The sequence below is a fragment of the Scyliorhinus torazame genome, chromosome 22 (genome assembly GCF_047496885.1).
Source record: "Scyliorhinus torazame isolate Kashiwa2021f chromosome 22, sScyTor2.1, whole genome shotgun sequence".
In the NCBI taxonomy this organism is placed as follows: Eukaryota; Metazoa; Chordata; class Chondrichthyes; order Carcharhiniformes; family Scyliorhinidae; genus Scyliorhinus; species Scyliorhinus torazame.
Window position 1 is genome coordinate 44,304,396 of NC_092728.1, and position 27,446 is coordinate 44,331,841.

Below are 27,446 nucleotides of genomic sequence, written 5' to 3' on the forward strand. Positions count from 1 at the left end.
GAGGGCCGTTCCTGCACAGGGGCTCTCCTCCATCATCACCCATTCTGTATCTGGGTCCTTCACCCATCCCCTCACTCTTACCGCCGTGGCTGCCCAGTGGTAGTATTGAAAGTTCAGGAGGGCCAGGTCCCCCATGTGTCTTCTCCTTTGTAGTACTGTTTTGGGGATTCTTGGATTTTATCAGAGCTGGTAGCATTGGTCCCAACGCTTGCCTTTGGGGACGTTGTATAGGAGTTTCACCCATGTGGTGAACCCTGTCCCTAGTCCAAAGCACTTTAGTGCCTCAATGAGGTATTTCCACTCGACTCTGTCGAAGGCCCTTTCTGCTTCCAGAGAGACAATCACCTCTGGTGATCTCTCCCCGGATGGGCCATCCATGCCAACCAATGTGTCATCTAACTTTCTGATCTTCCATAGCCTCCCCTCCTGCTCCTTCTAAGTGTTCCCCCGGATTACACATCAGGAATTGAGGTGGCCTGCTACTGGTCTCACCCTCTGATGCACTTGACATCATCCTCTGGAGGGCCTGGACCTGGGTGGGCCTGGCCAACCTTCGGGTGTCACAAGGACAACATGTCACCCTCTTTCTGCTGCCTGCTGCCAGTGCCACTGTCAGGTGTTTGGGATTCAGATTATTGCACTTTGTGTAATGGCCACTTTGAAATTTTTCTAATGTTCTTTCAGATATTTTACGAATAAAATATGTATTTGCAATTTTAAAAAGGTTGCGTGGGAGAATTAGTTGAGTGGACTGACCATCCAGACACGAGTTCCTGCATTCGGGTCTTACTAAGCAACTGATTAGTAAGTACGTACATGCTCTGTGGTTTTCCACATAAAGTGGAAATTGTATCCAAAATAGTTTTCAGTCATTGTACTTCTCACAGGGTCCAAACCTTGAATAGAAGTGAGATGCCCCGATTAAGCGTCTTACGCAGCTTTCTGCAGAACCCTTATTTCCAGCTTTTTCAGTCTCTCTGGACTTCAGTTGGCTTGCTGGGCACAGGTTTAAGCAAGTCATTTCCCCAGGCTGTGAAGAAAACCTCCATACCTGCCTCTTCAAACTTCAGGCCAAACCGGGAAGACTTCAGGACATCAGAGCTGGTCTCTGCGGTGAGGAAATTTAAATTGCCACAAGGCAGAGTTAGGCTTTTCTTCGCTACTTCAATCTGTCTCAAATCTCCATCTTTAGTTTTTGCAGCTGGAAAGCAATTTCTTCCTTCTCCTTCTGGGATTCTCATTCTCTCTCCTTTTCTCTTTCCACAATGTGAGCTGTGTTTTGGCTCAGGCAGCCTGGTCAGCTTCAAGCTCTGCACCTCCTACCGGTTCTGAATCTGAGCTGAGTTCCAAATGCTCAGCCAGCATCTTTAGAAACTCTGGTCTCCTTGCTTTGTTGCATATTTTAAGCTCTACATGCTGAGCCACAGCTTTTAGTTGTTCCATGTTTTGAGATGCTAATTATTCCCAAACCAAGCCCTCCGGTTATACAAACTTAAATTATAAAATTAAATCTAGCCATCTTAAATTCTAGCTATCTTAAATACTTTCAAAAACTTGCTGCTACAGATTCTGGTTTGGTTTCAACAATTTGACTCTATGTTTTCCCTTCCAATTTCTTTAGTCAGATTTGATTCACTTGCAGCAGACTTAATACCGAATGACCCCCCCCCCCTCCCCCCAAACTGTCACAGATCGTCTTAAGGGCTTTCCTCAAAGTTGCCCATCATCAATATATTTGTCTGTGTATTTCCTACCCTGTCAGTTTAAAATAACCAAGCGGCAAAGTGTTTTGTACGTAAAAGGACTGCTCTGGCAGTGACTGAGGAAAACATGACACACAGACGGGTGCACACACACAGACAAACACATACATACAGACACACACAGGCACAGGCAGGTGCACAGAGGATGAATTAAGATTAAAAACAATTTTTATAAAAATTGAATCTAAGTTTGTCTCCATTGTTCCACACAGTCCTATTGTTGTTTAAGACGAGACATTATATTGTGGCGGTTTTTTCTGTATCACCAAGCCAGGCAATAGCTTTTGCAGTGACTAAATGGAGCTCTCTGAACCCTCCGCTGAATTTTGCCAGGGGACAGTCTTTAATGATGTGAGTCACTGATTAGGGGGCACCATAGCTGCAGCCCAGGTTCCCTACAAGGCCCCACTTGTGCCAATTTACTGCCCAATTGCCTTGGCCAGTGCAGAAATGGTTAGCCCAATGTCGGGGTGGCAGGTTGAAGCTGGGTGGGCGGGCTGTGGAATCTGTGATAAGGAAGTGGCTTTTAATGGTTTCACTCCTGCTGCCTCAGGGCCTCTGCTGTTATTCCTTGGCACGGTAGTCTTAGCCATGCAGGCTGGCTTGATGAGAGGTGAGCAGCTGGTGGATTGGTAAGGTCCTGGTGTCAAGCGGCAGCTTGGGTTGATGCAAACCTTCTCCAGAAATAGATTATACTACGGGCAAACCGAATTCAGCAAGCTCAGGCTTCAAGAACCTTACCACACCTAAACCCTCCAGCAATATTGTGAAGTGAAGGTTTGGAATTGCTGGAGTGTCTCAGCTGCAGCAATGGCTTCCACTACTGAATGGTAGGCTGCTTTCGCAGGAAAGCTTAGTGGATGGCACAGGGAAGAGAGAGGTCGCTTACTTTACTTCTATGGTACAGCAGGTGTGGCACTTTCAGCTGCCCAGTTCCTGACAGCAGAACACCCCTGTTTCTGGATGTCTCTCCCTGAGTTTAAGCTCTCTTTTCTGAAGAGAAGTCTGCTTCTCTGAAGATGTTTCATGATATCTCTGAAAAATAGTTTGAAATTTTCTGCTACATCTTTAGCAGGGAGCAAATGTATTGTGTGACCTGGACAAACTGCCAAGTCATTCTCCCACATAAGGCATCAACACTTCAAACAACCCCCCTCCTGTTGGAGGGGCTCAATGCTACGGATTGGGTGCCTCCTGCCAATTAGGGCATTTGACTTTTAAAATGGTGTCACCAAGAGCAGCACAGTTGAGGCGTGGGGACGGGACCCGGAATTTAACCGGGTGTCGTGTTCCCCACCCCACTTTGAAAATCCAGCCTCACGTGTCAGTCGGATTCTGAATTGAACACATCACAAGGTCACTCTCTGAAGCTCCAACGCCCGGGTGTAGATTTACCAAATGTATTTGCATAGCTCTCCAAGCTTCAGCAATCCTCAGAAACCTCTGCTCTAGCACTAGAACATTACAAAATGTTCTCGCCTGGGTATCTCAAACAAGACACACAAATTGCTGTGGGTGAGTACAATTCACCCTGTCATTTAAAGGGTTAATCTATAACACTTACCTTTTGAGAATCCGTCATTGTTCCTGTTGAGGTTGCTTCTGGAGTATGGGGAGGATCGGCTAGCACACTACTCTGGTCAACCTTTGAAATCATCTTCATTCACAAGGCCTGCGGGATTCGTGATGAATGTAGAAATAGTTGTATATTATATTTTATATTTGTGGCAGTAATGTTATTAAAATCCTGGGTTAAGATACATATTTGTTGCAGTAATATTATTAAAAACCTAGGTTAAGGTATCCAGACTGTGTATCTGCTAAAGTTGTAATTAAGGAGTCGTAAAATGTGAGGTCATGATTAATTCCAACCATTTACTTGGTTACAGATAAAGGGCTAATTTCACATTGGTATGACTGCTAGAGATTCCCTGGAGAATAGATAATTTATGAGGGGTTGCATTTAGTCCAAGCTAAGCAGGTCATCTGATATCTTAGTGGGATACAGATAATGTAATTAATGGGAGGATACAGGTCTCGCTGTAGTTTTGCAGTTTGCCATGGGATTTGAGTCTGACAAGTGAGAAGGATTTTAAGTTGAACAGCAGTTTTGCCAAATGCTGCTAGGTTGAGCAGAAGTATACTGGTTCGGCTCCTGTAAGGGTCTCTTTCTCCAAAGGTCTCTGCACAGCTTAACAGTTTGTTAACTTTACTTTTAAACTGTATTTGGTGCTTAATTGGAATTAGTAGTAGGTATAGATAATGATTTCAAGTTCTTCCTTTTGTTTAAAAACTATTTGACGAATAATTGTAAAACTTTTTTCTTTCATGTAAATGTGATTAATTCTGTGTTTACATTAAAGTTTGTTTTAACATAAAAGAAACCACTGGTCAGGATCATGTGAGATCCCAGACAGGTCCCCATTCGGCTGCTGGAAGGACCCATGGCGTAAAGGTTTAGGACGACCATTAACTTGATCGCCAACGGGAGAGGGTGTCCTCCCCCATAGCCCCGCGGTGCCAGGTGCACCACGATCTGGCAGATATGACGCACTGTCTCCCTGCTCAGCCAGAGTTTTCAACGTCATGCCCGGTCCGCAGGTCCTAGAATGACAGCCGCTGCCGGTACACACGAGGCCTCATATGGCACCTCCTTCTCCTCGGCCTATTGGGCGGTTAGTTCGCCATCCTAGGCAGCTGTCTCCTGTTTCGCTGGGGCATGCTCTGTTGCTGCAGCTTCCTCCTCCTCCTCGAGGAGTGCCAGCTCATACAGCCGCAGGGCATCCCCCAGGGCTGCGACGACTAGCAGGAAGACCACCATTGCTGGTTAGTCTGCAGGGGGTGAATGGCCTGCCCAACCAAGTCCAACGGGCTACATGGTGGCCCCGGTTGGCACTGCAGGCTCTGTCCCCACATGTCTTCCCCACCCCCCACCTCCGCATCCCTGGCCCCGTCGTTGTCCGGCACCATGGGGACTCTGGCCCTGGCGCCCATCCGATGCCAGGGGTATCATCGGATGGCACTGCCCTTGCCAGCGGTATGCTCCACTGCCCCGCGCCCAACACTCCCTGTGGGGACTACAGTGGGTGTTGCCCTTTAGTGGGCTGCGTGACATCCCGGCGGGTGGCGGCTGAGTGGGGGGGGGGGGTGGAGGGTCATGATAAAAGGTGGAGTGCAGGGTTGGGGGCATCCATATGGCCGGTGTCACTCTACAGAGTGGGTGGTCAGTTGGGTGGGCACCTACAAGGTGGGTGGTCAGTTGGGTGGGCACCAATATGGCTGCCTTGACTGGACCCCACCCCAGTCCCTTGGGAGATCACCCTCTTTTGAGTTCCCTGGTCAGCCACCCCCCCGCCTGCAACCCCAGCTAGCCCAGCCAGTGTCCGGCCCGGCAACTCTCTGTCACTCTCCCTCATAAGGCACGGATAAGTAATGGGTTAAGAGACATTCCAATTAGTTGTCTCATTTACGTTAAGTATCCAACAATTGACACTGATATGTAAAGGGGCTTCAGGTGGCCTTTGTGTCAGGTGAGGTGATGTGATAGTTTTGTGCAGAGTCTGTTGAAGCAAATTAAAGGTGTTTGTGGAAAAGGAGCAGAACCTTTAACTCTTTATACAACAGCAGCTAAATGTATAACAAATGGTAGCAGAGGACTGTTGCTGTGCAAATGTGAAGGGTTGAAAGATACAACTTTTCCAGACTAAACCAAGGACTGAGTGAGAAGAAAAAAAACCCAAAGATATATGGCTGAACCTAGGATAAAGATGGCTGGATATGACTAACCCCCCTTATTTTCTGAAAGGGGATCATACGACCAATGGAGAAGTGCAGTTGTTATGTGAACTAAGGTAACTGCCTTGGGAAAGATAAAACAAGGTATGGCATTGGCTCTTTAGAATCATAGAATCATAGAAGTTTACAGCATGGAAACAGGCCCTTCGGCCCAACCAGTCCATGCCGCCCAGTTTTTACCATTAAGCTAGTCCCAGTTGCCCGCACTTGGCCCATAACCCTCTATACCCATCTTACCCATGTAACTATCTAAATGCTTTTTAAAAGACACAATTCTCTACCTTATGATAGTAAAATCCGGAGCAAAGTGTTTTCTGAGCTAGAATTGGAAGAGTTAGACTCAGAAGAAGGTCTGCAGACTCTATTATGTTATATGAATAAAATGTATAAGGAGGATGACTTGTTAAGTGTGTATGAAGCATGGTCGGATTTTAATAGGTTCCGGAAAATAGAGGATTTCTCCATTGAAGACTATATAATGGAATTTGGCAGACTATATAAAAGTCTGCAGAAATACAACCTGGAATTTCCACAGTCTGTGTTGGCCTTTAAATTACTTGACTATGCTAGAGTGAGCAACATGGATAGGCTCCTGGTTTTGACAGGAGTTCAGTTTGCGGATAAGGATACCTTATTCGATCAGATGACAGAAGCTTTAAAAATGTTTCTGGGGAAACATTCGATTCCGATGGCTCTGATGACCCAAATAGGTCAGCCTGCAATAAAGCAGAATATGGAAGATGCACTACTAACAGGAAGGTGAAATTGTACAGTTACAAACAGGTTCCAAGACTATAGAAGGAGATTGGGACCCGGAAATTATTAAGACAGAAACCCAGTTAGAACCTACAATAGGAAGATGAACCCCAGAAATGCACGGGCATGATAAATCGATGTTTTCAATGTGACTCTCAATACCATTATGCTTTCAACTGTCCAACACGTTAAAATAGAGTGTTTGAAGCGACACATGACACGGAAGAGTCAGAAGAGGAAAAAGATAGTGACCAGAAAGAAGGCATTGTCCTATTAACAAGCATTTTTACGCCGGTAATGAGGGTGTTGGTTGCAGAATCCTTCAATTGTGCTGTATTGGACAGTGGCTGCACATCCACTGTGTGGAATTGACTGGTTAAAATGTTACCTGGACTCCTTGAATGCTGAAAATTGTATCAAGGTTAAGGAATTTGAAAGTTCCACAAGTTTCAGGTTTGAGGATGATAATACTCTGAAGTCGCTGAAAAGAGTGGTGATCCCTTGCAATATTGCCGGAGTGAATTATTTCATTAGCAAGGATGATGTATCAAGTGAGATACCTTTGCTTCTGAGCAGACCGTCGATGAAGAAAGCACACATGAAACTGGATATGGAACAGGATAAGGCAACAGTTTTTGGAAAGACGGTGGACTTATAATTTACACAGTCAGGACACTATTGTATTCCATTACTGAGAAATAATATTTCAAGTAGAGTTGTTAAGGATGTGTTAATGGCAGTTGAAAATGGGACTTTAGCTGATAAAAAGTTATTGTATTAAAACTGCATAGGCAATTTGCGCATCCGTCTCCTCGGAGGCTGAAAAATGTATTCAATTTATTTGCAGGGCTAAGGGATGAAGACTATATTAAGCTAATAGAACAGGTTAGTGATCACTGTGAAGTTTGTAGGAAGTACAGAAGGACACCAGCACGGCTAACCATACCTTTGGCCAGGGATTTTAACGACATTGTGGTCATGGACCTTAAGATCTAGGATAGAGCCAATAATATATTTATTTTGCATTTTGTAGATTTAGCAACCAGATTTAGTCAATCAACGATTATACGAAGTAAAGAAAAGAGAGTAATTCTGGATCAAATAGTGGAAAAATGGATAGGGACAGGAATGGGCCCACCGGCAAAATTCCTTACGGACAATGGGGGAGAATTTGCTAATGATGAGTTTCGGGATATGTGTGAAAACATGGATATCACAGTTCTGAACACGGCTGCAGAAAACCCATTTAGTAATGGTGTGTGTGAAAGAAACCATGGGGTAATGGATGTCATGCTCCGGAACATTTTGGCAGATAGACCAAACTGCAAGCTAAATTCAGCTTTCGCATGGGTGGTACATGCAAAGATTTCATTGCAGATGGTTGGGGGCTATAGTCCCTATCAATTAGTGTTTATTGAATAAACTCGGTTTGTATTGAATAAACTCGGTTTGTTCTCACTGGAACGAAGGAGGTTGAGGGGCGACCTGATAGAGGTATACAAAATTATGAGGGGCATAGACAGAGTGGATAGTCAGAGGCTTTTCCCCAGGGTAGAGGGGTCAATTACTAGGGGGCATAGGTTTAAGGTGAGAGGGGCAAGGTTTAGAGTAGATGTACGAGGCAAGTTTTTTACGCAGAGGGTAGTGGGTGCCTGGAACTCACTACCGGAGGAGGTAGTGGAAGCAGGGACGATAGGGACATTTAAGGGGCATCTTGACAAATATATGAATAGGATGGGAATAGAAGGATACGGACCCAGGAAGTGTAGAAGATTGTAGTTTAGTCGGGCAGTATGGTCGGCACGGGCTTGGAGGGCCGAAGGGCCTGTTCCTGTGCTGTACATTTCTTTGTTCTTTGTTTGGTAGAAATCCTAAAATTCCGTCTATTTTGGATGACCAGCCTCCAGCTTGGGAAGGGACTACAATTAGCTCTGCTTTTGCTGAGCATTTAAATGCATTATATAGCAGTAGAAAAGCTTTTTTGGAAGGAGAAGTCTCTGAAAGAATTCGCAGAGCTTTGAGGCATAATGTACGGCCATCAAATACCGTTTTTCAGCAAGGAGACATAGTATACTATAAGAGAGACAATTTTAATGAATGGAAAGGCCCGGAAAGGTCATAGGCATAGATGGCAAAACAATTATTTTGCAACATGGCAATCAAACTATTAGGGTACATTCATCAAGGATAATGGGTACAGATTACAAATTTGCAAATTTAGACAGAGCAGGCAGATATGATGTGGAACCAGGGTAATCTGGTACGCACGTGTTACAGAACTATGAGGACCAGTTAACTGATATAGACAGGGTTTCTGTAGATTTAGAACAGGCCATTTTTCTGAAAGGAAAACTGCCAAAAGTTGGTACAAAAGTGACATACTTGCCTGAAGGGTCTAGTCAATGGCAGGATGCAACTGTTATTAGTAGAGCAGGGAAGGCCATTGGAAAGTATAAACATTGGTTGAATGTACAGCATCCAGGGGAGGGAGTCAAGATAATGGATTGGGAACATGAAGTTCAATAATGGAGGGCACAGAAACGCAGTGCCAGTTCAGATAGTACATCGGATAGTGAACAGGTCTGCAGGAAAAGGTCGAGAACTATTGAAAGGACATCCCACAGTAGAAAGGAAAGATCAAACAGTAGCAGTACAGAACAAAATACCAGCCGGGAGAGGGGACGTAGTTTATCAATGTCTCAGAACACGAGTAAGACTACAAATACTAATAGGAGTAGAAGCCCAGATGCACGTGAGATTTTGGTGGCTTCCAATAAGTTAGATGAAAAAGTTATCAAAGGTGCCAAACAGCAAGAACTGCATATTTGGAGTGAATTTGGGGTATACACGGAAGTACCGGATAGGGGACAAAGAGCTTTATCCCACAGATGGATTTGCATGGAAAAGGTTCTTCCGGATGGAACTTATAAGCAAAGGCCAGGTTTGTGGCGAGGGGATTTGAAGAAAACTTAGAAGATCAGGATTTAAGGGTAGATTCACCTACGGCAGGAAAGGTTATTTTAAAGATCTTCTTGGCTCTATTAGCCACAAAGGCATGGGAATGCAAATCTATAGATATAAAAGCTGCCTTTTTGCAGGGGCATCGGCTCCAGAGAGACATTTTTCTCTGTCCTCCTAAAGAGGCAGCTAACACAGAAGGCATACTCTGGAAGTTGAACAAATGTGTATATGGATTAAATGATGCGTCTAAAGTCTGGTAATTTTCCGTAAGGTCAGTTTTGTTAAAGTTAGGCTGTTGCCAGTTGAAAGCAGATCCGGCAATGTTTTACTGGCACTATAAAGGAAATCTTTCTGGCATCTTTATGATGCATGTTGATGATTTTTTGTGGGGTGGGACTAGTGATTTTGAAGCTATTGTAATCTCTGGTTTGAGGAAAGAATTCAGGGTTGGAAGTCAGGCTTCCGGTGCATTTAAATATATTGGACTGGAAATCGGACAGACTAAGTTAGGGGCAACTTTACGTCAGCAATCTTATTTGGAAAGCATCAGCCCAATAGCAATTAGCCGTGGCCGGGTTTCACAAAAAGACGCAATGGTTTCAATGATGGAAAAAGAGCAACTGCAAAGTTTAATTGGGCAACTGAATTGGTTAGGTAGACAGACTAGACCGGACGTGAGTTTTGATGTCTTAGAGTTAAGTACAAAAATGAATGATCCCAAAGTGGAAGACATAATAACAGCAAATAAAGCATTGGTCAAACTAAAAAAGCACTTTGACTGCTGAGATGTTAAGCCTTGTCAAGGCGGTGGATATGACCTTTTATAAATCTCAGATATTGACAGAAATTTTGGGATTAGGGGATTTGGCTAATATACCTATTGAATGTCAGTCACATTGACAATAAATCCCTGTGGGAAAATGTGCACTCTACAAAAAGTGTCAATGAAAAAATGTTCAGGATAGATATCGCAAGTTTGAAGCAGATGTCGGATAGAGGGGAAAGAGCAAAAAGTAAATGGGTTGACAGTAGCTGTAAATTGTCATTCTGTTTTACAAAAAGAAGGGCTAGTTCACAGAAACTTTTGGATATTGTTAATGCCTGTTTCTGTGACTGTTTATTTTTCTTCCAAAAATGACAAACAAAAAGGGGGGAAATTGCGTGTGTGTTTTTGAGTTTCTTGTAATTTTGTTTTCACCTAATTATTTTTTTTCTCCAAGGAAGGGGAGACTGTTAAGTAATGGGTTAAGAGACATTCCAATTAGTTGTCTCATTTATGTTAAGTATCCAATAATTGACACTGATATGTAAAGGGGCTTCAGGTGGCCTTTGTGTCAGGTGATGTGATGTTAGAGTTTTGTGCAGAGTCTGTTAAGTAAATTAAAGGTGTTTGTGGAAAAGGAGCAGAACCTTTGACTCTTTCTACAACAGCAGCCAAACAGCCACGACGCCGGTTTCACAATGTTTAAAAGCACAAGTGAACCGTACTATCGAGAACTCGGCCCATCGGAGGTGGAGAATCACGGACGCCTCAGAGAATACCGGGTCGGGTCTGCTAATGATATGCAAACAGTTCTGAGGCATGTGGCGGAACAGAGAGATCTTGGGGTTCATGTCCACAGATCTCTGAAGGTTGCCACTCAAGTGGATAGAGCTCTGAAGAAGGCTTATGGTGTGTTAGTATTTATTAACAGGGCGCTTGAGTTTAAGAGCCGTGGGGTTATGCTGCAACTGTACATGACTCTGGTGAGACCACATTTGGAGTATTGTGTGCAGTTCTGGTCACCTCACTATAGGAAGGATGTGGAAGCATTGGAAAGGGTGCAAAGGAGATTTACCAAGATAGGTCTTATGAGGAAAGGTTGAGGGAGCTAGGGCTTTTCTCTTTGGAGCGGAGAGGATGAGAGGCGACTTAATAGAGGTTTATAAGATATGGACATTCAGAGACTATTTCCTCGGGTGGATGTAGCTGTTACAAGGGGGCATAACTAGATGATTCAGGGTGGGAGATATAGGAGGGATGTCCGAGGTAGGTTCTTTACTCAGAGAGTGGTTAGGGTGTGGAGTGGACTGCCTGCTGTGATAGTGGAGTCGGACACTTTAGGAACTTTCAAGCGGTTATTGCATCGGCACATGGAACACACCAGAATGACAGGGAATGGGATGGCTTGATCTTGGTTTCGGACGAAGCTCGGCACAACATCGAGGGCCGATGGGCCTGTTCTGTGCTGTGCTGTTTTATGTTCTATGTTCTATTGTTTACTGTACGTGCTGTCTGGACCGCATTGACGCTGCTGCTGAGATGATGGAGAAATGCGATTTGGCGTCAAATTGGCACCCGCTACAATTTCAGCGTTGGAACCGATTCTCCGCCGCCTAATCGCACTTCCCAACAGAGAATCCCGCCCCCTATCTGACATCATTTACCCTTAACCACAAGAGGCTACTGTAAGAGTCCTTCCTGTGTATTTCCTTTATTCCCATTTATTTTATTTTATTTTTAATTATTTTGGACCATGGACCTATAATAGGGATGTGCCTTCAAGCTGAACACTGTTGAAACAGCCTGCTTGTCAGGACACTGTGTTCCCAGGTTTTGTATTTTGGTGCAGAGAAACCAGACTCCTCGGCTTGGGTAGATCCGAAGAACCAGTTTTGGAGGGACTTGTTTTGATTGGTTAACTGGCAAAACCAGGAACAGCGTCCTACCTGACAACAGTCAGTGATTGGTTCCTGCATGATGCTTTCTGGGAAAACATCTGTGATGAATGTAGGAATTTCAGATATATTCTATGTATTTGGTGCAGTAAGGGTGGCATGGTGGCACAGTGGTTAGCAGTGTCTCACAACGCCAAGGACCTGGGTTCAATTCCAACCTTGGGTTACTGTCTGTGTGGAGTTTGCACTTTATCCCCATATCTGTGTGGGGTTCCTCCGGGTGCTCCGGTTTCCTCCCACAGTCCAAATATGTGCAGCTTAGGTGGATTGGCCATGCTAAATTGCCCCTTAGTGTGTCCAAAAAGGTTAGGTGGCGTTGCTGGGTTGCGAGAAAGGGGTGGGGAGTGGGCCTGAGTAGGGTGCTCTTTCAGAGGGTCGATGCGGACTCGATGGGCCAAATGGCCTCTTTCTGTACTGTGGGGATTCTGTGATTCTCTGTGAAAAGTCTAGGTACATAAATGAGTGCTGCAGTCATGCTTTTAAAAATCCTAGTTTGAAAGAGAGCCAGAATTTGGGGAGCCAAATGTGCAATTAAAGCATCGTAAAAGTTTGGGTTGATGGACTTTTATGTATATTAAGAGGTTCCTTGTAGAGTAGTTCATTAGAGATTTTGTGGTCAGCTTAGTAAGATGATCTGGCAGCACGGTGGTGCAGTGGGTTAGCCCTGCAGCCTCACGGCGCTGAGATTCCAGGTTTGATCCCAGCACTAGGTGACTGTCCGTGTGGAGTTTGCACATTCTCCCCGTGTTTGCGTGGGTTTCGCCCCCACAAAGATGTGCAGGCTAGGTGGATTGGCCACACTAAATTGCTCTTTAATTGGAATAAATGAGTTGAGTACACTAAATTTAAAAAGAAAAGCTTAGTAAGATGATGTAGTCAATGGAGGGGACAGGGGCTGAACCAGCCCAAGTGTTGAGGTTGTCAGTTCTTTTTGGTTGGAAGGTGAGCCGAGAAGAAATACAGCCAGAATTTCTGCGTTATTCTGACAGAGTATCAGGTCTCTTTCTTTTAAGAAATCTCTAAAGGTCTCTCTTTCTCAAAGTGGAGTATCCAAGGCATCTTTATACAGCAGGCATTCCGGAGAGCTAACTGTATTTAAAAGTGGACTGTGACCTGAAGTGGTTTTGTTGTTTGAGTGGGAATAAAGATGGCAGTTAAGGGTTATTGTGTCACTATATTGACTAGCATTGTTTGAGGGGTATGTGTATGCTATTTTTGTGCTTGATGTTAAAGAAATGTTAATATTGTGTTCGGAATAAAGATTGTTTTAATATTCCATATCCCAATTTTGTGTGAAATCACTCCTGGAGCGGGGTATCCTTTCCTGTCAGTCTTACAAAATTAAAATAAAATATTAGGGTTTCTGTCCAGTCTCCTAGCGACTGCTGGGATCTGGTCTGGGATTGTAACATTAGTCACAACAAGAGTGCTGCGCACGGTTCTGGTCACTACATCACAGGAAGGATACGATCATTTTGGACTGAGTATACAGATTATTTATGAGGATAGAATAGAATCCGTGCAGTGTAGAAGGCGGCCATTTGGCCCATTCGGTCTGACCGACCTTCCGAAAGAGTACCCTACCTAGGCGAAGTCCTGCCCTATCTCTGTAACCCACCTAACCTTTGGTTACTAAGGCTAATTTTAGAAAGGCCAATCCACCCGACCTGCACATCTTTGGACTGTGGGAGGAAATCGGAGCCCCTGGAGGAAACCCACACTGACATGGGGAGAAAGTGCAAACTCCACACAGACAGTCATCCAAGCCGGAACTGAACCCGGTAGTGCTAACCACTGTGCCACCTTGCCTTCCTAATGTTGCCAGCAACTGAGAATTTTAGCAATGAGGAAAGATTGGATAGACTGGGGTTGTTTCCCTTGAAACTAAGGAGGCTGGGAGAATATTTATGAGGAGCCTCGATAGGAACGACCTACTTCCATTAGCAAATGTCCACAACCAGAGAACCGAGTGGTCAGTGGGAGAATTATTCTGCTGGTGTCAGGATCGAACAGACAAATGGAACGGAGCAGAGGTGTCCAGAAAAACTGAATCCCAAGATGGAGACAGCACCTCGAATAAGGGAGCGCAGTGCGGCAGAGAGAAGGCGAGTGTAAATTGAAAGGAGTCAATAGGACATGGGACAACAGTGTGGGAAGTGGCACATTGACAGGAATTACACTGCTGCACAGGGAGTGTTAGAATGGAAGGAGGACAAAGTAGTGATGGAAAAGTGAATGAGGCATCCGAAAAGGAAATATCCCACTGGAAATTAAAGAGGGGGAAGGAAGGTGACAAAAACGACAACGTATTTAAGCGATGAGCCCTGCTCGGTTCATTAACTTACGTGTACAGGCACTCCTTAGGTTGTATTGTAGTCTCTCTTTTGTGTAACTTCCTCTGATTAAAATTCAAGTCCTGATTAAAAAAGAAAAACAATCAATCACCCACACTTCTCTCGTGCTATGAACTGGAATCTTGTCCACAACATTCCACACAGGAGCCAAAATCACTCAGCAGATCTTCCGTACTACTCCCCTGGTACCCGGTTGGATATGTCGGTCCTTGGGCCTGCCTGAATCCTCGAAGCAGCAGATTATGGACAGAGATGAGCCATCCCCACAAACAGTGGGTCAACCCAAATCTCTGTTCACAACTGCACCCCAAAGGTTGGGAGGCAAATCGTTCTGAGACCAATATTCAAAAGGGGAGGGGGACGAACAAGAATAGACTGTGGAATTAAACTCAGACCACCTACCTTCTGGGTATGGCAGAGAGTCTGAGAATAATGAAGGTCAGGTTGGATTAATCAGAAGAAGCATGAGGGATGCGATCGTACTTGAAAGGGTGCAGAGGAGGTTTACCAGGATGTTCCCTGGGCTGGAGTGTGTTAGTTATGAAGAGAGATTGTATAGACTGGGGTTGTTTTCCTTGTGGGAGAGGAGACTGAGGGCGGGAACGGACATGATTGAGATGTATAAAATTATGAGGGGCACAGATAGAGTAGACAGAAAGAAACTTTTCCCCTTGGTGGAGAGATCAATGACCAGGGGGCATAGATTTAAGGTAAGGGCAGGAGGTTTAGAGGGGATGTGAGGAGTAATCTTTTTACCCAGAGGGTGGTGGGAGTGTGGAACTCGCTGCCTGAAAAGGTGGTGGAGGCAGCGAGTTAAGTGGAGGCAGAGACCCTCATAACATTGTAGAAGTATTTATATGTGCACTTACAATGCCAAGGCATACAAGGCTATGGGCCAAGTGTTGGAAAATTGAATTAGAATCGTTAGGTTGTTTTTGACCGGTGCAGACGCGATGGGCCTTTTCTGTGCTGTAGACCTCTATGACCACTAATGCCATTTGTGTTTTGAGACAATTGAAGACAGTGTCCATGCCGACCATGTGCCAAGAGAAGAAGCCTGAACCATAGAATCATAGAATTTACAGCGCAGAAGGAAGCCATTCGGCCTATCAAGTCTGTACCGGCCCTTGGAAAGAGCACCCGACTTAAGCCCACACCTCCATCCAATCCCCGTAACCCAGTAACCCCACCTAACCTTTTTGGACACTAAGGGCAATTTAGCATGGCCAATCCACCTAACCTGCACATCTTTGGACTGTGGGAGGAAACTGGAGCACCCGGAGGAAACCCGCGCAGACACAGGGAGAACGTGCAGACTCCGCACAGACAGTGACCCAAGCCGGGAATTGAACCTGGGACCCTGAAGATGTGAAGCAACTGTACTAACCACTGTGCTACCGTGCTGCTAGAATGTGCTAGAATTCATGGAGTTCCTGAGAAGTGTTATACGACTATTTCAGGACATATACAAGGATGGCCAGACAAGAGCAAGAAGCAGTGTTGGGGAGAGTTTGAATTTTGAAGTAATATTGAACTATGTGGTGGAAATGATGATAACATGACTGAGTGTATGGAAATGTGGAGAAAAGCATTGGAAGACAGGAGTATGTGGATCAGTGGCCAAAGACCCAATATATGGACTGTCAGTTTGAGGCTCAATGAGAGGATCAGAGTAAAGGCGTAAAGATTATGGGTAAAGGCCTGAAGAGAGTGAGTAACTGGGGTCAGTGGTAGAAGAAGACAGAAGGAGGGAAATGGAAATTAAGCAAGGGATTAACTGGTTGGAGTAATTGGAAGAAGTGCAGGGGAGTGTTATGTGAGTGAAACGTATCGCTGAAATCGAAACTGAAAGGAAGAATTGAAAAACCAGTTGTAAGGCCGACCTTGTTATATAATGCGGAGACTTGGGCAACCTAAAGAAGAGTGGGACGGTGACTGGACGCTATGACCCTGGAGTATTGAGAAAAGATTAAAAAATCAGTGCATCTGGTGGTCAGTGAAGATATTTGACAGAATTGAAGAAAGTAACCCAAAAGAGATGGGGGAGAGAGAGAGAGAGAGACATGTTGTGAGGCAAGTTATGGAGATGGAACTACCTGAAAGGAGAGGAAGGCCAAAGATTAGATGGAAAGATGTGGTGGTGAGAGACTTAAAGGCAGCAGGATTGGGAGAGGAATGGGTCAATGACAGGAGGAGATGGAGAAGGGAGACCAACCAGCCAGGAATGAATGGAGTGAGGAGATAAACCAGGAGGTCAACCAGATAGAGTGAATGGAGTGAGGAGGTCAACCAGATAGAGTGAATGGAGTGAGGAGGTCAACCAGACAGAGTGAATGGAGTGAGGAGATCAACCAGACAGAGTGAATGGAGTGAGGAGATCAACCAGACAGAGAGAATGAATGGAGTGAGGAGATCCGTACCAGCCTCCCTGAACAGGCGCCGGAATGTGGCGACTAGGGGCTTTTCACAGTAACTTCATTTGAAACCTACTTGTGACAATAAGTGATTTTCATTTCATTTTCATTTTTCATTTCAGGAGATCAACCTGACGGAGCGAATGGAATGAGATCAACCAGACAGAGCGAATGGAGTGACGAGATCAACCAGCCAGAGTGAATGGAGAGAGGTCAACCAGTCAGGAACGAATGAAGAGAGGAGATCAACCGGACAGTAGCGAATGAAGAGAGATCAACCAGACAGAGCGAATGGAGTGAGGAGATCAACCAGCCAGAGCGAATGGAGTGACGAGATCAACCAGACAGTGCTAACGGAGAGAGGAGGTCAACCAGTCAGGAAGGAATGAAGAGAGATCAACCGGACAGTAGCGAATGGAGTGAGGAGATCAACCAGACAGAGCGAATGGAGAAAGGGAGAGCAACCAAACAGAGCGAATAGAGAGAGATCAATCAGACAGAGTGAATAGAGAGAGATCAACCAGGCAGAGTGAATGGAATGAGATCAACCAAACAGAGCGAATGGAGAGAGGAGATCGACCAGACAGAGTGAATGGAGGAGATAAACCAGACAGAGCGAATGGAGTGAGATCAACCAGACAGAGCGAATGGAGAAAGGGAGAGCAACCAAACAGAGTGAATGGAGAAAGGAGATCAACCAGACAAGAGCGAATGGAGATCAACCAGGCAGAGCGAATGGAGAGAGGAGATAAACCAGACCGAGCGAATGGAGAGAGATCAACCAAACAGAGCGAATGGAGAGAGATCAACCAGACAGAGCGAATGGAAAGAGGAGTCAACCAGGAGATCAACCAAGAGAGAATGGGGAGTGGGCATCAACTAAGACATCAACCAGACAGGTGCGTACGGAGAAAGGGAGAGCAAACAGACCGAGCGAATGGAAAAGTGAGATCAACGAGCATTGTGATAACCCCAAGTAAAATGTAAAAGCTGAAAGAAAAAAAAGAACAAGGTTAACAGTGAGGCAGAGGAGAAAGAAGTCCCTCCCTTAAACATGTTAGCATCAGAATGCATGGGCCAAGTGTTTGAAAACATAGTCAGCCAAAATTGCCAAGTGGATAATACAACTCAACGTCCTTCCAAAGGATCCAGAATCACAGATATCAGAGACCAGCCATCTCCACATCACATTGAGAAGTGCTGAGCACCCAGGGTAAAGCAGAAGCTCGGGGTGCTGATTCAGTGCTGAAGACCAGTGCACTGCAGATCATCATACCCCAGCCAGGTTAGTCCAGTCACACTGTGGCAATAAGAATGATCTGACAAGGTGGAGTATATATAGTTATGTTTTATTCACATAATATGACACAAATCTAAGGGGACTAGTTACCATCCCTATCAGCCTCTGTAATAGCGGGAGGTATCTTCGAGGAGGCTGCTTTAATCACAAAGTGATTTTTTTCAAACAACAACAAAGTGAAACCATGGACAGGCACAGCAACTACAACACAGGTCTTTACTCCTTGACTCCCAGGCTCACACCCGGTTCCCTTGCTCCCCGGACCCTTGTGCTTTCTCACCATTGGCTGAATTTTGAGCATTCCAAAGCAATAGACGACAGGTGGGTCACGTGACCTGCGAACGATTGCCCCTTAAAGGGGCCACACTACCACAGCCTCCTTTCAGTCAGCAATAAAGTAACACAAGGAGTCATCAATCGGGAAGGAAATTATATCTCCTGACTTGCAGGGCTCTGTAACCTTGATGACTAAGGAGAGCCACATTTAAAATTTGATCAAAAACACAGTACGGTGAATTCTCCATCCTGGGATGCCCAAAGCGAATTTCCCAATGGAACGGAGAATCAGGCAGAAATTGGGATCGGCGCCCGATGCCGATACGTTTTGTTGCTAACTTTTGGTTGGTTCTTAATTTGGCTCTATTTAATCACGTTTGCCCAAGAGTCGGCAGGTACCTTTCGACACCGCCACAAGGTTCAGAACCGAATACTGATCAATGACTCGATACACCAGTTAGTAAGTTCAAAAGCAATGCTCATTTATTTACATAGTCAAATCTACTCATGCATAAACTCTACAAAACTAAACTACCACTATTACTAAGGCCTATACTTAGCTTCGGGTGCCCACTCAGTCAGAGCAACAATGGCCGTTGCTCGGTTCTGAGGCTGCTGGGTTGAGGTGTTTACAGGGTAGCAACTAGGAGTGTCTATCTCGTAGCGTGCGTTGACTTGGAACTTACTTGGTCTGCTGTAGCTGCTAGGCAGGTCTCTCTCTTCGCTGAGAGCCAAAGCCAAAGGAGGGCGTTCTCCCTAGGGGATACCTTTTATACCCAAAAGGGCTTTGCGCTCTTTTGGGCGGGCCTTGAACTTGGCCTCAACTAATTGGGTCTTTCCCAATCATCGGTATCGATTTTCCTCCAATAGAGGGGTGGTTCCCTGATCGCTGGGCGTGTCCTGGTGACTGTCAGTCTGCTTTGTCTTAGCTTCTTCTGGCGCCGGGGAGTCTGTCCTAACATTGTGTATCTAAATGTTTCCCTTTTGTCCCCGGAGATGGCTCATTAGTATGTAAATCGTTTGGTAGCTTCTGTCCTGTCTGAGTGTTCAAGGTTCTAATCAACAGACAGGGCTTGCACCTGCTTGTTTCTTAGCATTGTCCAATTTACCCTGCATTCTTTACAAGTGTCCATTTTGTAATCGGGACGTGGCCATCCTAGATGGCTACACACCCTCCTTGTGATCCTCAACGCGAAGCGTGAAGGATCACATTACTATGGCGTCTTCATCCTCTGATCCCCGCGGCACCCATGCTAGGCTCTACACTGTCCTATCCTATGCAACACAATTTTACCTAAACCATTTTAAATACATTCATTATCAAAAAATTCTACATGCATTACAGAAAAATTTAAAAAACTGGAACCTCTAACTATTCTCAATAAAGTATCCTCATTTAAACAATCCAAAAATACAAACAATCCAAAAATAATCTATACATCTTAAACTGTACAAAATAGCAGCACACAAATGTCTCTGGCCTGGCAGTCAGACACAGAGGTTTACATCTCTTTATTCCATAGAATACATTAAACAAAATGGATGCTCTTTAATCCGTCCCAATGGGTTCGGTGGTCTGGTGAAATCCGAAAATGGGGGACCTAAACCTGTATACCGGGGTGCGAGAGCGATATGCTCTGTTTTGCCATTTCCTGACTCTAAACGTTTGCACGACACTGCAAAGTATCGCCAGCACTAAGACTGCTTCGACTACATATGAGAGTGAGTACCAGGTGATAAACTTATCACACCAGGTCGGGGTATTGCTAGCTGTCGCTGGGCTAGTTATCTCGGGGTTCCGTGTATTACAGGGGTGAGAGTCATTTACGGTTTGTGTGGTAGGGGTCAGGGGGGTAGCGTCCGCGCGCAACACAGGAATAAACGAATGACTAGGGTAAGAGTAGGGCCAGTCCAGGACAGTAGTGGGAAGTTGTGCTTGGAGTCCGAAGAGATAGGAGAGGTGCTAAATGAATATTTTTTTGTCAGTATTCACACAGGAAAAAGACAATGTTGTTGAGGAAAATACTGAGATTCAGGCTACTAGACTAGAAGGGCTTGAGGTTCATAAGGAGGAGGTGTTAGCAATTCTGGAAAGTGTGAAAATAGATAAGTCCCCAGGGCCGGATGGGATTTATCCTAGGATTCTCTGGGAAGCTAGGGAGGAGATTGCTGAGCCTTTGGCTTTGATCTTTAAGTCATCTTTGTCTACAGGAATAGTGCCAGAAGACTGGAGGATAGCGAATGTTGTCCCCTTGTTCAAGAAGGGGAGTAGAGACAACCCAGGTAACTATAGACCAGTGAGCCTTACTTCTGTTGTGGGCAAAATCTTGGAAAGGTTTGTAAGAGATAGGATGTATAATCACCTGGAAAGGAATAATTTGATTAGAGATAGTCAACACTGTTTTGTGAAGGGTAGGTCGTGCCTCACAAACCTTATTGAGTTCTTTGAGAAGGTGACCAAACAGGTGGATGAGGGTAAAGCAGTTAATGTGGTGTATATGGATTTCAGTAAAGCGTTTGATAAGGTTCCCCACGGTAGGCTACTACAGAAAATATGGAGGCATGGGATTCAGGGTGATTTAGCAGTTTGGATCAGAAATTGGCTAGCTGGAAGAAGACAAAGGGTGGTGGTTGATGGGAAATGTTCAGACTGGAGTCCAGTTACTAGTGGTGTACCACAAGGATCTGTTTTGGGGCCACTGCTGTTTGTCATTTTTATAAATGACCTGGAGGAGGGCGTAGAAGGATGGGTGAGTAAATTTTCAGATGACACTAAAGTCGGTGGAGTTGTGGACAGTGCGGAAGGATGTTACAAGTTACAGAGGGACAAAGATAAGCTGCAGCGCTGGGCTGAGAGGTGGAAAATGGAGTTTAATGCAGAAAAGTGTGAGGTGATTCATTTTGGAAGGAATAACAGGAAGACAGAGTACTGGGTTAATAGTCAGATTCTTGGCAGTGTGGATGAGCAGAGAGATCTCGGTGTCCATGTACATCGATCCCTGAAGGTTGCCACCCAGGTTGAGAGGGTTGTTAAGAAGGCGTACGGTGTGTTAGCTTTTATTGGTAGAGGGATTGAGTTTCAGAGCCATGAGGTCATGTTGCAGCTGTACAAAACTCTGGTGCGGTCGCATTTGGAATATTGCGTGCAATTCTGGTCGCCGCATGAAAGGAAGGAGGTGGAAGCATTGGAAAGGGTGCAGAGGAGATTTACCAGAATGTTGCCTGGTATGGAGGGAAGATCTTATGAGGAAAGGCTGAGGGACTTGAGGCTGTTTTCGTTAGAGAGAAGAAGGTTAAGAGGTGACTTAATTGAGGCATAAAAGATGATCAGAGGATTGGATAGGGTGGACAGTGAGAGCCTTTTTCCTCGGATGGTGATGTCTAGCTCGACGGGACATAGCTTTAAATTGAGGGGAGATAGATATAGGACAGATGTCAGAGGTAGGTTCTTTACTCAGAGAGTAGTAAGGGCGTGGAATGCCCTGTCTGCAACAGTAGTGGACTCGCCAACACTAAGGGCATTCAAATGGTCATTGGATAGACATATGGACATTAAGGGAATAGTGCAGATGGGGTTTAGAGTGGTTTCACAGGTCGGCGCAACATCGAGGGCCGAAGGGCCTGTACTGCGCTGTAATGTTCTATGTTCCATGTTCTAACTGAAGGGATCCCACTAAGATCCATGTGAACACGAAGGCTGTCTTCATCTTTGTCTGACTTCTTTGTCTTCCTCTGTGTTTTCTGGAGTTCTGTGAACACAAGCATAATTTCTGTTATTATCTTGCTTAAGATCTTGTATGTCTGTCTCTCTGTCCTTTACGGCCAATTTCCCTTTATAATTGGTCACCATCTTAGACTCCCTCATTTTTTTTTAAAAAACCGAATATTTGGACAAGACATCGAAGAAAATACTGCCGTACTGCGAGCCATCTCGCAGCCTGTGAGATTTACCATCCCAGTGTTTGAGGATGTAAATAGCATAGGGAAGCAACCTAAGGGTTGCCAAAACCAAACAAAATAATTTTGAATGTATTTGAATGAGCCAAAATGGGGTGCGTATGTGCCGCGCGGGTAAGAAATGGGTGGAATCCCCGGGTAGGACGGCAATCAATGCCGTATGTGCTCTACCCGAGCGTAGCTGACCAGAGGGGGGTCCTCAGGCAGGGCGGGGATCAATGCCATTTCTCCACTGCCTGAGCAACCGGCAAGAACGGGTAAGAATGTGGTCGTCGTGGGGGGCTGCCTCTCGAATTAGGAGAGCAACTATGAGTCGGGTTCTGTCGACAGACTAGTTCCTCTGAACTATTGTTTGGGACAAACTTATACCTTTAACAAGGTTCTGGTGACAAACTAGTTTCTCTAAACTATTGTCTTGGACAAACTTGTACCTTTAGCAAGGTTCTGGTGACAAACTAGTTCCTCTGAACTATTGTCTGGGACAAACTTGTTCCATTAACAGCCGGGAGGCGTTAAAGGAGTGGTGACGTGGGGCCGTGAAAAACTTTCCGAGTTTTCACACACTTAACGATAACACTAACGAACAAACATTCAACAAACATGGTGCAGGTTACATCAGAAAGGACACCGTATCTCTCCATCGGTTCCTTTTTTCTCCATCATCTGGACACCTCACTGCTCAATAGCTAACGGGGTCGCAAAGGGATTCATTTGGTGGGAGCCGGACTCTAAGTCATCATCTTCTCCCGGCTGCCAAACTCTTGTCTGTAGTAACCGTGCTAAAGCTGCTTGGGGCGAAATGGGGTCCATCTCATCATTCCGGATGAGCCTGAACGAATTGTCTCGGTGCCAGAATCGTGTATCGAGGTTGGAGCTACTATGCTTCAATCCGTAATCGTCAGGCGGTGGGTCAGGGGCTTTGATATAAGTGATTTCAAATGGGTCGGTGGAATCTTGCTCAGATTCACTGGGAGTGGGGCCTGGTGCAGGGGTGTAGGCGTAACGTGGTGTGCTATGGCTATCGTCATCTTGATCGCTATCACTGTCGCTGTCGCTGCTGGTTGAGGGGAGAGGCGGAGTCGTGCCTCTGGGGGCGGAGTTGAAGTCGTGTCTGAGGACGGGCTGGAGTGGTTGGGGGAGGGTAGGAATACGTCATCTGTGGGCGGGGTGTGATCGTCTGCTGCTGCGAGCAGGATGTGGTGTATGTGGTTATTCTGTGAGCAGTGAGCCTTGAGCTGGTTTAAATGAAACCATGCAGACTTACCATTGGGATAGGTTATTTTGTATACGGAGGGGCTGACTTTGTCAGAAATGGAGTACGGACCGGAAATTTTGGGGAGAGGAATGAACTGGGGTTGTAAAGGGAAAGCATAACTTGTTGCCCTACTGTAAACTCAGTGGCGTGTACTGTTTTGTCGAAACAGGCCTTGCTCTGTTTCTTCCTGGTTCCAAGTCTCACTGCTGCGGTGAGTTGGGCTGCCTTTATGTTCTATACTAGTTGTGTAACCGCATTTTCATGCGTGAGGGCTGTAACTGCGGGGCTGGCCAAATCCAGTCCTAGTAAGTACTCAGTGCCTTTCATGGGGCGTCCGGTCATGAGGGTGTAGGGGGTGAAACCTGTGGATGTAGATACTGTGTTTCTTAAAAACATCAAAGCAAATGGGAGTACTGAATCTCAAGTGCTATTATTTTGCTGAACCATTTTCCTGAGGGTGGCTTTCAATGTCCTATTCATTCGTTCTACAATACCGCTTGACTGGGGGTGGTATGCGATTTGGAATTCCGAAAATCGTGAGGACGTTTTTCATTACACGTCCGGTGAAATGGGTGCCTTGATCGGACTCTATACTGCGTGGGAGGCCCCATCTTGTAAAGATGTGGTGTGCTAATATTTTAGCCGTCGTCTTGGCCGTCTTAGTTCTTGACGGAAAGGCTTCCACCCATTTTGTGAAGGTGTCTATGACCACCAACACATACTTGTAACCATTTCTGCACGGGGGTAGGGGTCCTATATCATCTATCCGGAGATTTGTCCAGAGTCCATTAACGGGGCTGGTATGGCTAAGTTGAGCCGTTTTAGCATATCTGTCCGGATTGTTCTGGGCACAGATTAAGCAATTCTCTACGTAGTGTGTGACATCGATTTTTAAATCAGGCCACCAGCAAAGCGGTCTGAGGTGGGCTAGTGTGGGTTCAATTCCTTGGTGTCCATGATTGTCATGGAACTGATAAATGATCTGGTTCCTGTCCTGGCTGGGAACTATATAAATGCCATCCTTTAAAATCACACCGTCATGTGTGGTTATTGAGTTTTTAAAACTTGTCGTACGGGGCTGAAACTTCGCTGAATTTCACATCCTCTTTCTGGGCCCTTGCTAAATCCTGAGTGTTGGTCTGTGAGACCTGAACTGCGTGTACTGGGGTGCTTTCGGAGGGGTTCCAGAAATAACCATGCCTGGAGCCTGCCTTCGCTAGGGCGTCTGCTTTAACTTTTCCGGGGGGGGGGGGGGAAGAACGGTGATGACTGCGAACCTTAATTATGCCGTATTTCCTATCCTTCGCTGTCTCTAAGATATGGCGGAGTAATGGGGCTGAGGGTAGGGGTTTACCATCCGCGGAAACAAATCCTCTTGTTTCCCAGAGTGGTAGGAACTCTGTAAAACTACTGCAGACATACAAGCTGTCTGAATAGATGTCTGCTGGGATCGGGAACGAGTCTGGGTGGTCTACAATATATGCAATTGCTGCCAGCTCTGCTGCCTGAGAGCCTAAGTGTCCTGGCAACGTCAAGGAAATTTCATCTAGGGCGCGTCCTCTACATATATACCACGACCGGTAATTCTCTCTCCATTTAACACTGTGGATGAGCCATCCACATAAATCCTTAGGGGTGCACACGTGTCTGTGGGCTGGGGTCTCTGGGGTGTACTACCTGTTTTCCTGGGGAGTGTTTGGGAATAAATGGGCCTGTGTTGTGTTTTGTGGTGATGATCTCACATTTATGAGGGGTGCCTGCATACTGCAGATTAATGGCAAGGAATGTGTGGGTTTTGGTTCTCTTTACCATGATGTCCCGTCCCTGTAAAAGAAGGGTCCAACGGGCTGCGCGGATTGGGCTGACTGTGCCATCTTTAAGTCAGCCGTCTAACAATAGCTGTGTCGGGGTGTGTTCTGTGAGGATGGTGATGGGGTTGAGTCCTGTAATATAGGCCAAGTATTGTACTGCCCAAAAAACTGCGAGCAGGTGCCTTTCGCAGGCAGAAAATCCTTGCTCTACGGGGTCTAACATGCGTGAGGCGTAACTGGTCGTGGCGTTCCTGGAGGAGCACGGCCAAAAGGGTTCGGTCGGTGCTTGCCACCTCTAAAGCGTACGGGGAATGTGGATCTGGGACCTGTAGTGCGGGGGCTGTACTGAGTGCTCTTTTTAAAGCATCCACGGCACCTGTATGCTGTTGGAGGCATTCCCAAGGTGCCTGCTTCTTGAGAAGTTCGGAAAGGGGCGCTGCTTTAGAGGCGAAACCGTCAATATGGTTTCAGCAGTCACCAACTAGTCCTAAAAATGACCGGAGGGCTGAGACATCGTGGGGAAGGGGCAATTTGACAATCGAGTCAATTCTCTTGTGCTCGATCTCACGTTTACCATGAGTGATCACTGTTCCCAAGTAAATCACTTTTTCTTTCAGAATCTGGGCCTTCTTGGGGTTGACTTTACAACCAATTTCTTTTAGGAGTGCTAGGAGTTCAGTGAGAAGCAAAATGTGCTCTCCCTCTGTGTCTGTCTGTAGTAACTAGTCATCTACATACTGGACCAGACAATCGGGGCGGGAAAATTTTGCTAATCCATTTGCCAGCTGTTGGTGGAAAATGGAGGGGGAGTTGTGGATGCCTTGTGCAAGGCACGTCCACGTGTATTGTTGCCCTTGGAATGTAAAGGCGAATTTGTACGCTTTAGCCAATGGAATGGACCAGAAGCCATTACTAATGTCCAAAATCGAAAAACATTTTGACGGGAGTCCCTGTTTGAGCATGGTCTCGGGTCTCGGGACTCGTGACTACGGTGGGGGCTGCTTCTGGGGTTTAGGGTCAGGACCTGTAATGTTCACAAAGCCAGTCAAACTGCCACAGTCGTGCTTGTGCTGTGCAAATGCTGCTTTGTGTTCCTGCAGGACTGCCCTAACCTATTTGTCTGCACTAATGGCTCGAGGGTCGAACCAGAAGTCTCCTACTGAGCTAATCCTATTTATGTATTCTCCTACTGTGAGCGTGGCGGGGGCTCGTGCTGCCTTTGCCATTTTCCATACACACTTGTTCACTGGGTCGAAAGAAAGGTTATGGGAGCTCATGAAATCGATCCCAAGGATATGTTCTGCTGTCTGGGGCAGATCAACTAAAACTACGGGGTGCTTGGTTGCAATGTTACCTATCTATATTGCTATAGTGGCAGTGATGTGTCCCTGTTGTAGATGGTCTGTAAAACCGCTGAGTGTAATGGTGTCTGTTTTGGGCCACGTGTCTCGCTGGAACATCGTGAAGGAATTGAGTGTGGTGCGGAACCCTCCTGTGTCCCAAAGAAATTCTACGGGTTGTCCCCGAACTTTGCCTGCTACTACCGGTCTACCGGACTTGTCCCAAAGGGTGTCGCAGACCCAAGTTGGGGAGCCCGAACACCGTCAGTCGGTGCCGTTCATGTCTGTACTCTCTGAACGGGCGCAAGCGCTATGGATCGGCTTTGCCCTATTCTTGTTTAGGGTGCCTGTCTGTTGATTTCTCTGCTGCTTCTGGGGCACGTTGCACTCTCGTGCAAAGTGTCCTAGCTGTCCACAATTATAACATTCTTGAGGTTTTGGCTGGGGTTGGCTGTTCCTGCCCTCATTTACCCATGCGGGGTTCTGGTGTGCTTTAGCTGGGTCCATTTCTGCCTGCTCTTTATCGGGTGTTATAAATGCGGTTTTGTCTGCCATTGATTGCTCCCAAGCGCGGGACAATCTCTTCAAAACCCATTTTTCATTGTGGGCCTCATCTGAGGGGTCATAATTTGCGCAAGCTTTTCATCCTGCTTCTGTGGCGTGGGAGACTAGAATTCAGGTCCATTTGGCCATATTATCTGGGGACAAATGGGCACTGGCTAACTCTCCAAAAACTGCGGTAAAGT

At 45.9% G+C, this 27,446-nt stretch overlaps 1 protein-coding gene across 4 annotated transcripts in view; it reads right to left on the bottom strand.

Moving 5' to 3' along the window:
• The window catches only part of LOC140399050 (uncharacterized), a 765,316-nt gene that overhangs the window by 715,981 nt on the left and 21,889 nt on the right, over positions 1-27,446 (bottom strand). For all 4 annotated transcript variants that reach the window (XM_072488134.1, XM_072488132.1, XM_072488133.1 and 1 more), the window contains exons 2-3: positions 14,339-14,409; positions 3,328-3,435 (exon numbers count right to left, since the gene is read on the bottom strand). In XM_072488134.1, the coding sequence (XP_072344235.1) occupies positions 3,328-3,426 (99 nt within the window). In that variant the 5' untranslated portion in view covers positions 3,427-3,435; positions 14,339-14,409. The remainder of the gene's footprint in view (positions 1-3,327; positions 3,436-14,338; positions 14,410-27,446) is intronic.